Source organism: Halichoerus grypus, chromosome 7 (genome assembly GCF_964656455.1).
Source record: "Halichoerus grypus chromosome 7, mHalGry1.hap1.1, whole genome shotgun sequence".
In the NCBI taxonomy this organism is placed as follows: domain Eukaryota; kingdom Metazoa; phylum Chordata; class Mammalia; order Carnivora; family Phocidae; genus Halichoerus; species Halichoerus grypus.
This window is the reverse complement of record NC_135718.1, coordinates 151,389,316-151,402,633: the sequence shown is the minus strand read 5'-3', so window position 1 is coordinate 151,402,633 and position 13,318 is coordinate 151,389,316. Positions and strand designations below refer to the sequence as shown.

The 13,318-nt window shown below is 49.3% G+C and overlaps 1 protein-coding gene across 1 annotated transcript in view; it reads left to right on the top strand.

The window, feature by feature from the left end:
* The first annotated feature begins 6,369 nt into the window (after positions 1-6,369).
* LOC118535179 (sodium/potassium-transporting ATPase subunit alpha-4) overlaps positions 6,370-13,318 on the top strand; it is a 28,304-nt gene continuing 21,355 nt past the window's right edge. Inside the window, exons 1-7 of the mRNA XM_078078675.1 lie at positions 6,370-6,426; positions 6,585-6,644; positions 7,824-7,835; positions 8,075-8,278; positions 8,791-8,904; positions 10,736-10,870; positions 11,119-11,236. Coding sequence (XP_077934801.1) covers positions 6,370-6,426; positions 6,585-6,644; positions 7,824-7,835; positions 8,075-8,278; positions 8,791-8,904; positions 10,736-10,870; positions 11,119-11,236 — 700 coding nt within the window. The remainder of the gene's footprint in view (positions 6,427-6,584; positions 6,645-7,823; positions 7,836-8,074; positions 8,279-8,790; positions 8,905-10,735; positions 10,871-11,118; positions 11,237-13,318) is intronic.

Below are 13,318 nucleotides of genomic sequence, written 5' to 3'. Positions count from 1 at the left end.
CTGTTCAGAACAGAGAAGGACCAATGAGCCTATTTGAGCCCAAATCCTCAAGGCCACTTCTGCTTTTTCTGTTCCAGACCAAAATCAGGCCACTCTCAATCTGAGGGGTGGGGAAAGGAGACGGTGGGCTGAGTCCCGCTCCCGCCCCAAGGTCAACACCAACTAAGAGTCTACACTGTAGGCAGAGCGCTGTTCTGGGTGCTGGTTAAGGGACGGAGGGAAAAGTAGCTGCAATCCTTGAAATTCCCCTAATTAGAAGACTCTGGAAGCCTTCACGGGCGGGTGGGGTGCAATGGGCAGGCGTGGGCTGCAGATGCAGGGCTGGCTGGGTGCTGTGCATTCCCCCCGGGGCCCCGGGGAATGGGATCTGGGAATAGCAGTCAGAAGTCTGTGCCTGGCACCTTTACTTCAGCTCTGAGGGCATGGTGACGGTGACCATGGCAGGAACTGTGCAAGCATTAACCCCAACTGTCGGACCCTTGTCTGCATAATCTCATTTAATCCTACCTCAGGCCCTTTCTTCTTGATCATGCTGCTGCCAGACACACATGCCCAGCTCCCTCACCCCGTTCAGAGGGCTCCTCCACCAGTCCCTCCTCAGAAAGGCCCGCACAGACACACCAATAAAATCGCACTTCCGGCGCGCCTGGGTGGCTCAGTCGGTTCGGCTCAGGTCGTGATCCCAGGGTCCTGGGATCGAGCCCCGCATCAGGCTCCCTGCTCATCGGGGAGCCTGCTTCTCCCTGTCCCTCTGCTGCTCCCCCTGCTTCTGCTCTCTTGCTCGCACTCTCTTGCAAATAAATAAAATCTTAAAAAATAAAATAAAATTGCACTTACAGCAGCTCGTCCACCATTCTCTTTGTTTTTATTCGTAAATGCTTATTACCTCAAGTTTAGAGAGAAAATATATATACAATTCAAGTATACATAGAGTTGTTTGTACTTTTTTTGTTTGTTTGCCTGACTCCTTCTGCAACATAAGTTCCATGCACACAGGGATTTTTTTTTTCTTTTATTCACCACCTTAATCTTTAACTATCTAAAACAATGCCGGATACATACTGGGCTATTAATAAAGATGGGCCGGATGACTGAAAGAATCCTCGGGATCCGGGAAGATGGACACTACTGTTGTCTTTAATTTACAGAGGAGAAGACTTCAGCTTGGAAGGGTCCTTTACTTATTTTTAAGAAGGCTCCAGGTCTAGCATGGAGCCCAACACGAGGCTTGAACTCACAACCCCGAGATCAAGAGCCCAAGAACCGGACCTCAACTGACTGAGCCACCCAGGTGCCCCCTGCTTGGAAGGGTTAAATTATGTTGTCAAAGTTCCCAGGATGTTGTGCATCAGAATCAGGCTCTGACTCTCCATCCGCGTGGCTCCAGGGCCAGCCTCTTAGCCACACTCACGCTCACTGCAGCCCCAGGGACAGCCAGCCTGTGGGCCCAGGGGGAACCTGGTCAGCCCAGTGGTTTAGTGAACTGGGGGGCGGTTTCGGGGAGGGAGCCAGGAATCTGTGGGAAATGAACGGTGGAGCCGGAGGGGCTGGGCAGACCCAGGTGATTAGAGCCAGGCAAAGGGAGAGGATTGCAGCTTAAAGATGCTGCAGCGGGGTAAGAAAAATGATACAAAGAGATTCATCAATCTGCTAGGGGATTTAGCCCAAGGTGGAGGTAGTGCCAGAGGTTAAGGCCAACCTTTGATCCAGGCAGAAATGCTTTCCATGGCCTTTCGTTTTTATCTACGGAATAGGAAACGTGATGACTCATCAGAGACAGATGACAAGCTAAATATTCATAACGCTAAGAATGTAGCAAAAAATAGGAAAAAATGAGTAGATCACTATCAAGAGAAGACATCTGATACAAAATGAAATCAGAGAGGGAGACAAACCATAAGAGACTCCTAATCATAGGAAACAAAGTGAGGGCTGCTGGAGGGGAGGGGGGTGATGGGCATTAAGGAGGGCACGTGATGTCATGGGCACTGCGTGTTCTATGCAACTGATGAATCACTGAGCTCTACCTCTGAAACTAATAACACACTATATGTTAACTAAACGATATATTTTTAGAGATATTATTTATTTGACGAGAGAGAGAGTGAGACCAGAAACACAAGCAGGGCCAGAGGCAGAGGGAGAAGCAGACTCCCCTCAGAGCAGGGAGCATGATGTGGGCCTCGGTCCCAGGACCCTGGGATCATGACCTGAGCTGAAGGCAGACGCTTAACGACCGAGCCACTCAGGCGCCCCCACTAATTGATTTTTTTTTTTTAATGAGTCTTTTTTTTTTTTTAAATGAGTCTTTCAAAAACATCCTCAGCTCCATTGAATTCAGTGGAGGATTTTTTTTCCAAATTCCTCAAAGACATCCTTATATTATTTCAACTGTACCAGAATACAGAAAAAAAAACTGTATTGCCCAGCCTATTTTATGAGACAAATACAGTTTTGATAAAATTTAATGAAATATATCTATAATGATGACCAGTACCTCACGGAATGCAAGTACAATATATTATATGGAAAACTAACAACTAACGTTTACTAGAAAAAATGATTAGTCATTTCAAAAAAATGTTGAGAAAGTAATCAGTAAAATTCAACATCTATTCTGGATTAAAATGTGGGAAGAAAATGCATATAGGAAGAGCCGTCGTGCTCAGAGAAGAGAGGAGGAGATGCAGTACATCAGGAGAACTATCATAACAACCACAACAAAAGCACCAGCAACATTTCAAATCCCGAATTAGGACTTTATATTTAAGTGGTCTAAATAAAGGGACAAAGGAGATGTTAAATACCTAAAAAAATCCAAGGAAGTCCTCCAAAACAAAGCAACAGCAAGAACAACAACAACAACAAAGCCTAGAAGCAATGAGTTCAAAGCCGCAGGGTAGGAGATAACAGTTCTTCCAAACATCACACGTATCCCTAAAATCAGTGAGACAGAAAATACAGTACAAACAGCTTCCATTTACAACAGAACCAAAGCCGATTGCACTCAAGATTTCGTGTGCGTGACATATGGCACTTACTAAAGAAACTTTAAAAGCGCAACGAGGGTAACGAAGACAAACAGGAACACGGGGATTGCTGATCCCGACTGCTGTCTGGGAGACAGAATGTAGGAAAGAGAAACAGAAGTTCCTCTCAAGACTCAATCCAATATCAAAATCCTCAGTGTTTTTACAAAACATCACATGTTGGTTGTGACATTTGGCTGCAAGAGGGGTCAGGCAAGAACATCAGAGTTTGTTATAAGTGGTTATGAAACCCAAGAGCCGACAACTGTGGGGCTGCCATAGTGACCTTAACAGATTTTAAACCATGGCAGACCAAAGTGGCAATCAACAAAACCTTGAACATTGAGATAAAACCTGAAAGTTCATCATTCATTCAACATATTCTTAGGAACTATTTGTGGACCAGCCACTCTGAGCTATTCTGGGAACTGGGTACACAGCCGTGAATAAGCCAGGAAAAGTCCCCACCGTCACAGTCATGGAGAAACAATTAACAAGTCAACAGATAAGTGGACGGATGATTTCAGAAGGTGGGGAGTAGAGCGAAGGTCACAGGGATGGATTGAGGGCTGCATGTTGGGGTGTGGGGGCAGTGAGGGGTGGGGCTGTGGAGGGTGGGGGGCATGAGGGGTGGGAATTGGGGGTGGAGGGTGGGGGGGTGAAGGGTGGGGATGGGGGTGGAGTTGGGGGGGCAGCTATATTGGGTTTGGCAATCAGAGGCCTCTCTAAAGAGGGAGATTTTTGAGCTAAGATCTGTGGAACAGAATGGGGTTTCTGAAAATAATTTCAATTGATTCTATGTCAGTCAAGTTGCTTGGTGTTGGGGGGGGACCTCCCATGTGCAAGGCTGGGCTGAGGGCTGTGCTCACATAGATGTGAGCTTGGCGGTTTTAACTTTAATTCGATCCTTGCTCTCAAGGGCTTCATGATTACACACGAACACTGGGGGGAAATCCATAAGAATAAGAGAACAGTGGGAAACTGGAAAAAGTATAAGAACAATTCACAGAAAGAAAAATGAAGTCCAGAAAGCCCATTAGCTATAAGGGAAAAAATGCTCACCTAGACAGTAAAGAAATGCAAATTAAAACTATAAGATACCAAATTTCAACAATTATAATGGTGGAAATAAGAAAGATCACAGTCATCCGATGCAATCACACACTTGCCTCTCGTCGCTGGGACGCATATAGGAAGAGCCCTTTCCAAGAGCAATCTGGCAGAATCTTCTAAAACTTTAGATGAGAGGATCCTATGATTCAGCAACGGAAATCGATTCCACGGAAACTGAAGCTCAGGGACCTAAAGGGAACTCTGTAGGAAGTTGCTACTGCAGCGATGTTTCTAATGACTCAAAAGAAAAGGAAATTATCCTATAAATCCATCAAGAGCGGGAATGACTGAACAGCTCACGGTCACGGCAGAATCTGGAACACATCGCAGACGTTACACACAGAGCCGCTCAAACACAACAGACTGACAACCAAAGGGGACGTGGGCGATTCTATACAGATTAAGAAGGTATTTTCTTCGAGATTCTATGTGTATACACAGAGAAAAGACTGGAAGGATGTACACACACTGTCAACAGCAGTAACAGTGGAGAAGTGAGATTCGCAGTTTTTATTTTGTACATTTTTAATAGAGAAGAAAAACCCAATCTGATCTAGGGAAGAAACAGATCATCATTGTCCCAGCGGGGAGGGAGAATCTCTATTTCTGAAGAGAGAAGGAGCATTGCGTCAGCACCAAGATGATGTTTTCTGATGTAGTCGTATTTTTTTTTTTTTTTGGTGCAGTCATATTTTTAAAAAGCATGCCATACTCAAATGCAGTAAAACAAATATCAGACAAGATCAGAAAGGGAAAATGTCTGCAGCATGCATAACGGAGAAAATCTATAAATGATAGAAATATACAGCTGCTTCAGAGATCCTTTTTGGAAGGAGGTATTTAGACATAAAACATAAATAAAATTAACTTTATCAAAGTACTTACCGAGATGTCAAAGAAGGAGAACAGAAAAGAAAAATATGTCCTATTAAAATGAGGAAATACAAGGCTGTCATGCAGAAAAGAATAGTTTTATTCACACTAAGAAGAGCTGCACATTGGGGCGCCTGGGTGGCTCAGTCGTTAAGCGTCTGCCTTCGGCTCAGGTCATGATCCCAGGGTCCTGGGATCAAGCCCCGCATCGGGCTCGCTGCTCGGCGGGAAGCCTGCTTCTCCCTCTCCCACTCACCCTGCTTGTGTTCCTGCTCTCGCTGTGTCTCTCTCTGTCAAATAAATAAATAAAATCTTAAAAAAAAAAAAAAAAGAAGAAGAGCTGCACATTAAGCCACAAGTGAAACTAAAAATAGTTAATTCAAGCTATTTCTTGAGCACATACTACGTATATGAGACGTTGTGCTTTACACAGAGCACCTCAATTTAATCCTGACTTTTGCCACCTTAGGTAGACAGTATCCCCCTTACAGACGAGGAAAGAGAGACACAAAGAGGTTAGGGAACTTGCTCAAAGCCACACAGCTGGTGAGCAGAGGAGTCAGGATTCAAACCCAGCACTGATTCAAATGCCCAAGATCTGACCTATTCTGCTGTAATCTCCTAAAACTAAAAGCTCGAGGTCAAGGAGGGCGGAGAAGCAGGCCTCGGTAAGAACATGCTCACACACAGGGCCTGCTTTATTTTTTTTTTGTCAGCTGCCAAGGGTCCGGGTGAGCCCCGGAAGCCGGCAGGACCCAGCTGGGACCTGGGTCCAGTCTGGCGCTCACGCTGACGTTCTCCCTGAGGCGGGTCCTGCTCCTGTCGCCCTCCAGCCCGGAGACGGGACTTCTGGACTCTGGGCCAGAACTGTTCTGAGGCCTTTGTGACCACAGACCCGGGGGTTGCCACGGCACCCACAGGGCCTGGGCCAGGGGCCACCTCCCCCGACCCACCTGCTTGGCGCCCTCAGCATCTGCACTTCCTCGCCGAGGCCCGGGGCTGCCCCCACAGTGTCCCCAGCCCTGGCCTGCCGCCTGCCGCCCGCCTCCTGCTTGGCCTCCCCTTCCCTGGAGCCCACCTCCGGCCTCTGCTCTCCCCGGGCGGTGTTCCCCCTGCCCTCTCCTCCTCACTCCCCTGGCCCTCCCCGTCCTCGGTCCCCCCCCACCCCCCGCTTCTCCCTGTGCCTCCCCACTTCTTCTCCTCGCCCTTGGCTTCCTCCCCACCAGCTGAGCTGGGTCAGCCATATCTAGGGAGGACAATGGGGCGCGGGGGGAAGAAGGGGACCGTGACCCCTCACGAGCAGAACCCAAGCCCAAGACCTAAAAGGGGGTCTAAAACGGGGAAGAGAAGAAAAATGAAGAGGAAAAAAAAGAAGACTGAATTGGAGGAGCTGAAGAAGGAAGTGGTCCTGGTGAGAACCCCCCAGCTGCTCTCCTCAGCCCCGCAGCCCGGCCCCACCCGCCCTGACGGCACCCCCCAGGCCGGGCCCTCTGCTCCAGGGGCTTCTCTCCCCCCCCCGAAATGACCCGGGTCACCACCCATCCCCCAACGACTCCACTGTCCCCTCAGGAGGATCACAAATTAACCTTGGAAGAGCTGAGCTCCAAGTACTCCGTGGACCTAACGATGGTGAGCAAAGGAAGCCCCTGATGGAGGCGGAGGGTCTCCTTCCTATGCAGAGCCCCCACCCCATCCCCGGGGTGGAGCTGCAGGTCGGGGCCCTAACTTCCAGGTCAATGTTGTTACCCCTCCCTCCTCCCAGCCAAGTTCCCCGGCACACACACTGGGGAAAGCCCAGCACAGTAATGCCCCGAGAGTTCAGGGTCAGATGAGAGAAAGGAGAATACACTTCTCCAATCCTTGTCCCCGGGGCCCCCTCTCTGCTCTCATAAATTCTCAAGACCCTAAAGAGCTTTTGTTTTTGTGGGTTACATCTATCCATAGCTATCATCTTCAACATTAAAATTGAGAAAATTAAAAAATACTTCCTAATTCATTTAAAAAACAAGAGTAAATCCATTATATATTAGTATAAATAATATTTGTATGACAACTATTTTCCCAAACAAAAATTTAGTGGCGTTTGACATTTCTGCAAACCTCTTTAATGTCTAGCTTTTTTTTTAAATGTCTAGTTTTTTAATAGAAGGCAGCTGGATTCCCATATATTTTCAGTATTAAGTCTGTTGTGATATGTGACCATACGCTCAAGAGCAGGAGTGGAAAAAGGCGAACCATGATTTAGCACTATTGTGAAAATCATCTGATCGCCGGACCCCATGGGCCCCCCAGACCACACTTTAACAGTAAAACCACATATCCTATTACCCTTAGTACTGCTACCACTAATACGAGGACCACAAATAAAAACTTAAAGGCCCTCAAAACGTAAGTTCTTAGTTCTAGAATTTCTTCACTGAAGGGGCTTTGTCTGGTAACCAGGGAGGCACGAATGAGGCTTGTCCTGCTTTCATTCAAGTCGTACGTTTTTCAGGGGAAGCTGGGGTGTCCAGTGGGGATGAAGGAGAGTTTGTTTCCTGATCCTCTGGTGGGTTCTGCTATTACTCTCAGAAGGAGAGGCGCACAAGGCTCCAGTGGGAATCTATACCTGCATGTGTTTGGTTGGCGTTTTCCCCCATGTCTAAGAGTCAAAGTGTAAATGTCCTTATGTTGTTGACATAAGGTATTGTGCCCCATCATTGCATTAGCCTTGCTCGTTATATCGTGAACAGTTGACCGTTACCTCCCACTAGGGTGGCGCTCCGTAAGGTAGGGACCGTTCCCACTCATTCTGCTGTCCCACCACAGTACCAGCCCAAGGTAGGTGTTCAAAAGGTTTGTGAATCAGTCCACCAACTACAAATCCTTCCTGTGTAACCATGCTAAACAGGGGAGGTCTCCTCTGTACTGCAAATTCTAGGAAGAACTTCCAGGGTGACCTTCAGAGAGCTCCACTGGTCTGTAGACACAGCCGGGGCCATAAATGGCACTTCTGAGCTTCCCTGCAGCTGCTGCTCTGCTCATGGCTCTCTGTCCTTTCCTATTTCCTCTCCACACAGGGCCTTAGCCCCAGAAGGGCACAGGAAATCTTAAGACAAGATGGACCCAATACACTTACCGCACCCCCCACCGCTTCAAAATGGGTCAAATTCTGTAAACAGCTGTTCGGTGGCTTCTCGATCCCACTATGGATTGGTGCCATTCTCTGCTTCGTGGCTTATGGCATCCAGTTACATTACAAGGAGGAGCTTACCAAAGACAACGTGAGTCTGTTCAGCTGCTCGTGCCCAGCCCAGTCTCTGCTTAGCCCTGACACTCTTCTGCTCAGCAGCCTTGCACTCCCGAAGGCCTCTGGCCCAAATCCCTAGTACTCCCAGGATTTGCCAAGGGAGGCCTTGGTCCCTCCTGGTTTCCCTAGCCTTTTACCTAGCAAGCTACTGATTCAGCTCCCTGAGAGCCATGGTTTCGCCCAGAAACTTGCTCTCCTTTGATTATCTTCCTGACTGGTCATCAAAGCGCTCTGCAGCCCCTTTCTCTTTGCCAGAATTTTCATTTCTTGGAGCTCCCACCCTGGCTCCCCCCCCACCTCCCCCAAGCCCATGAATAGCCTTCCTGGGTGTTTGCTGCATCCTGCTGGCCCTCACCCAAACTCAGGGCTCCGAGTGAGGCACCTGCCTCGGACGCTTCCTTAGCTGTTGCCCTTGCAAGCTGATTTTCTGAGGGTGAAGAGGAAGGAAAAGACCTCCTGATGAACCCTTTGTTTCCCCGCCCGCAGCTCTACCTGGGCATCGTGCTGGCAGCTGTGGTCATCATCACCGGCTGCTTCTCCTACTACCAGGAGGCCAAGAGCTCCAAGATCATGGAGTCTTTCAGAAACATGGTCCCTCAGGTAGGACTGGTGTGGAGTCCTAGTGAGAGAGGAGCAGAATGTGGCCAAACACACAGTTTTTGAGTCCCCAGAAAATTATACCCTACACTGTGTGAACTGAGTGAGGGTGGTGATGAGGATGAGGGTCCTTCAGATTTACTCGATCATGCCTAGAAGTACCCTGAGAAAGACACAGGAACACCTATGAAGCAGTCTGGCCTGGAATGCATAATCTGAATGTGACGAGCATAATCTGAAGCCCCAAATGAGAACATTCTAGTGAAAGTGGGGGAGGTACAAAGGAGGTTGGAGAGGCTGGGTTCTCCAAATGTCAATGGCTTTGAAGACAAAGAACAAGGGCGCCTGGGCGGCTCAGTCAGTTAAGCATCCGACTCCTGATTTTGGCTCAGGTCGTGATCTCAGGATCATGAGATCGAGCCCTGCCTTGGGCTCCGCACTGGGAGTGGAGTCTGCTTGGGATTCTCTTTCTCCCTCTCCCTCTGCAACCCCCCGCCCCACCTCATGCAAGCTCTCTCTCTCTCTCTCAAAAAAAAAAAAAAAAAAAAGACAAACAACAGCTGTGAGAATGTTCCAGATTACAGGGGGCTAAAGGGGCATGACAACTAAATGCAATACCTGACTGAGACTGAATCCTATGCCTAAGGAGGAAATAATGTGGCAAAGAACATACGGGGTCCTGACAAAGCTGGATTACAAACAGTAGAGGACAGTACGGTGTCAAAGTGAAATCTAGTGAAATCGACAACCACGTTGTGGGTATTAACGCACTAGTTCTTGGGACGCGTGCACTGAAGTACGCAGGATAGAAGATCGTCATGTATGTGACTTACCCTCAGAGGGTGCAGGCAAAGAAGTGTTCACATACATACATGTGTGCAGACAGTGACCAAAGGACAAAGCAAATGGGGTACAATGTCAACAGGTGAATCTGGGTAAAGGTCATTACAAGTATTCTTGGTACAATTTTTATGCTTGCCACTTTTCTGAAAGTTCAGATTATTTTCTAATATGTTTAAGCATCTGGAAATAATATGACAGCAGAAAGAGGTTTCTAGGCACAGAGCTGGAAACTTGGAAAGAAACAGGCTCCAGAATTTCCCGACAGCACAGTCATGTTCTAGTGTTATAGCCCAGAATCTCTTCCCTTTGGTGTCAACATAAATTAATTCCTCCCTTGGGTGAGAGTTCAGGCAGGGGATGATGCTTTGGTAAAATGAAGTAGGAGTTGGGGGACCATTCATTAGCTTTTGCTGCCTAACAAGCCATCCCAAACTTAGTGGCTCAGAACAACAAAAATAGCAGTTCCCACACTTCTGTGGCAGGGCTGTTCTGATCTGGGCTGGGCTGAGGGGTGCTGGACGGTCGCAGATGACCTCATCCCCGTGTCCGGGGATGGCTGAGATGGCTGTGACCGCTGGAGCCTTTCTCCTTATGACCTCTCTTCCTCCAGGAGGCCAGCACAGGCTTGCTCGATACGGTGGCAGAGGGGTTCCCAGTGACGACAGGGCAAGCCCCCACTTTTTAAGCCCCTGCTTGCATTATGCTTGTAACGTCTTATGAGCCGAAGCAAGCCGTGTAGCCAAGCCTAAGTGTAAGGACGGAGAGACAGACCCCCATCTCTTAGAGAGAGGGTCATCAGAGTCATGCTGCGAAGGACAGGGATGGTAAGAATTTGCAATCTGCCAAAGAGACCTTCAAGGGTGGTGCGGTGAGTGACAGCGTAAGGAAGGGAGTCAGAAGGAGGGAGACCAGGAACAGGAGCTTATAGGCCAGGAGCGGGTATGGGGGAAGCAGAAAGCTTTGGAAATAACCCTGCACTCTCTTCTCACAGCAAGCTCTGGTGATTCGAGGCGGAGAGAAGATTCAGATCAACGTGGAGGATGTGGTGGTAGGAGATCTGGTAGAAGTGAAGGGCGGAGACCGAATCCCAGCTGACCTCCGGCTCATCTCCTCACAAGGATGTAAGGTGAGAGGATGCGGGAAGCTATGGGAGGGGGCCAAGCACTGTAGTGATCTGGACTCAGTGAAAGAAAGCATGATCTTATTATTCAGAACCTCAAGAAGTTACAGGTGCAAATTTGAGGTTGGAGCCAACAGGGCTGGTGTCTGCACACCAGTAATGATGGTGTTGGTGGCAGATGAAGACGTGTCATCTTTATGAAGGAACTTTTCTTCCCATGTTCACTTTACGTCCCATCCTCCTGCCCATCCCAGGTGGACAACTCATCCTTGACGGGAGAGTCAGAGCCCCAGACCCGCTCCCCCGAGTTCACCCACGAGAACCCTCTGGAGACCCACAACATCTGCTTCTTCTCCACCAACTGTGTGGAAGGTGAGCATCACATCATAAATAGCCTAGTTTCAAAAGCAGAGATTCAAATAAAGATTTTAGGAACTCTCTACCTTCGAAAGGTCATTGGGTAGGTAAGAGCTGGTGAACAGTCTAGGTCTTCCATCACTCATGAGCTGTATGACCTTTGGTGAAAGTTCAAAGCCACCATTTCCACATTTGCACCCTGATGATACTAAGAGTCGCTATCCTGTAGATTTTCATGTGGATTCAATGAGATCATGCATATACAATGCTTAGCACAAAACCTACCATGTTGGAAGTGCCCTGCAATCGTCAGCTCCGTATTATTCTGGCTGGTGAATGGACTATGCTCTAGAAGTTGAAAATAGCACAGGAGGGCAGAAAGTTACTCAGCCCTGCTAGGTCAGTCTTCTTCTGAGAGGAGCCGCAACTTCTCACTATTCCAGGGAGGCGTTGGCATTGGAAACTGGAGTTACCAGAGGTGCCACTCACACTCTGGCTTTGCTCCTAGAATGTAAGACACCCTTGAACTGGGGGGCAGTTCTGGCCAAGGTGGTAACAACGGACTCAGTCTCATGTCAACCTTCCCCCTTAAGGAGGCCTGCAAGACTCTCTGGGACACACGTGAAAGCCATTACTCGTGCTTAAGAATAAATGTTTGGGTATCTAAGAAACAGCTATTTTTTTTAATTGAACGCCTGGCGTGTGCCAAGTGTTACAGATGGGTCTGACTCTCAGGACACTACACAACAGACCTGCACTCTATTTTGCATATGAAGAGCTCAAAGAAATGAAATGCAGTGTCCAAGAGCACAAGCCCGTAGGAAAGCGGAGACTCGAGGATCATACTCCACCCCCGCCCCCAACCCCACACCCTCCCAGCACCTCTCGTTACTGTAGTGTCTTCGACAAGGCTCTGTGAACACGCCCAGCAGGCAGCCCTCCGGCGGGCGGCCGCTGTGGAGCCCATCTGCAGAGGCCTCGTACCGGAGCCACTCTTCCCCCGGACACCACGACCACCCCCCTTGTGGCCATCTGGGCGGGACCCCGCTCTCAGGCTCCCTCAGCGGAGGCCACCCCGGACATGCAGCAGCCGCTCTGTGCAGGGAGTTTGTGGGAGTTGCCGGAGTAGAATCACCCCTACTCAGTCCCACGCATGATTCTGTATCAGTCCTTCTCAAGACCCCAAATCCATCTAGACGAAGAAAGAAACCAACATTTGCGTGCCTCCACTGCGCCCAGTCCTGTCCTAGGCTCCTGGAATAACCTTTACTCCTCGCAGCTTCGTGGACGCTTCCATCCCCTCTTAGAGCTGAGGCAGCCCGAGGGTCGGCGGGTACGGAGCTGGCCCCGGGCCAACAGCTGCCCCGCTGGAAAGCTGAACTCCCAGCCGGAGTCCTTCTGATCCTAAAACAAGTGATATTTCTAGAGTACGTGGCTTTTCTGGGTGATTCTGACCGTGACTTGGAAGGGAAGGAATTTCAGCCACTGTGTTTATAAAGCCGGAAAATTGTTCTGAGCCAAGAACCTTGTCAGGCCCCTCATTTCAAGCCACGTAGGTGAGTGGCCGGCATCCCGTGCGTGTAAAGCCCAACAGGACGTCCAAGTCCCCCTTCTGACTCGGGGGGCGGCGCCAGGAGCGAGAGGCCCAGAGCTGCTACGGCTTCGCTCCCCGGCAGGGGTCAGGCTGGCTCCAGCAGGCGGAACAGGGAGGGGCTCGGTTCCCCAGCCTCCATACTATCACCATTAGGGCAGCATAATTCTTCCTTGTGGGTGGGTGGGGGGGCGCTCCGGTCATTTGCAGGATGTGTAGCTGCAACCCTGCCCTCTACCCGCCAGATGCCAGGAGCAGCCCGTCCCACCCCAGCTGGGACAACCAAGATGCCTCCAGCCATTGCCCAATGTCTGCTGGGTGGGCAAATGGCCACCCACGGAGAACCACTGGGGTAGTGGATAACCAGATGTTGGGAGGGAGGACTCTAGCTGAAGGGCGACCCCGACTCCTGGGGGTCTAGAAACTATTCAGCCGCTGAGGGCAAAGTAAGAAACATACAGGCAATAGAAGACATTTAGATTAAGTGTAATGAAGACCTTCTTGAC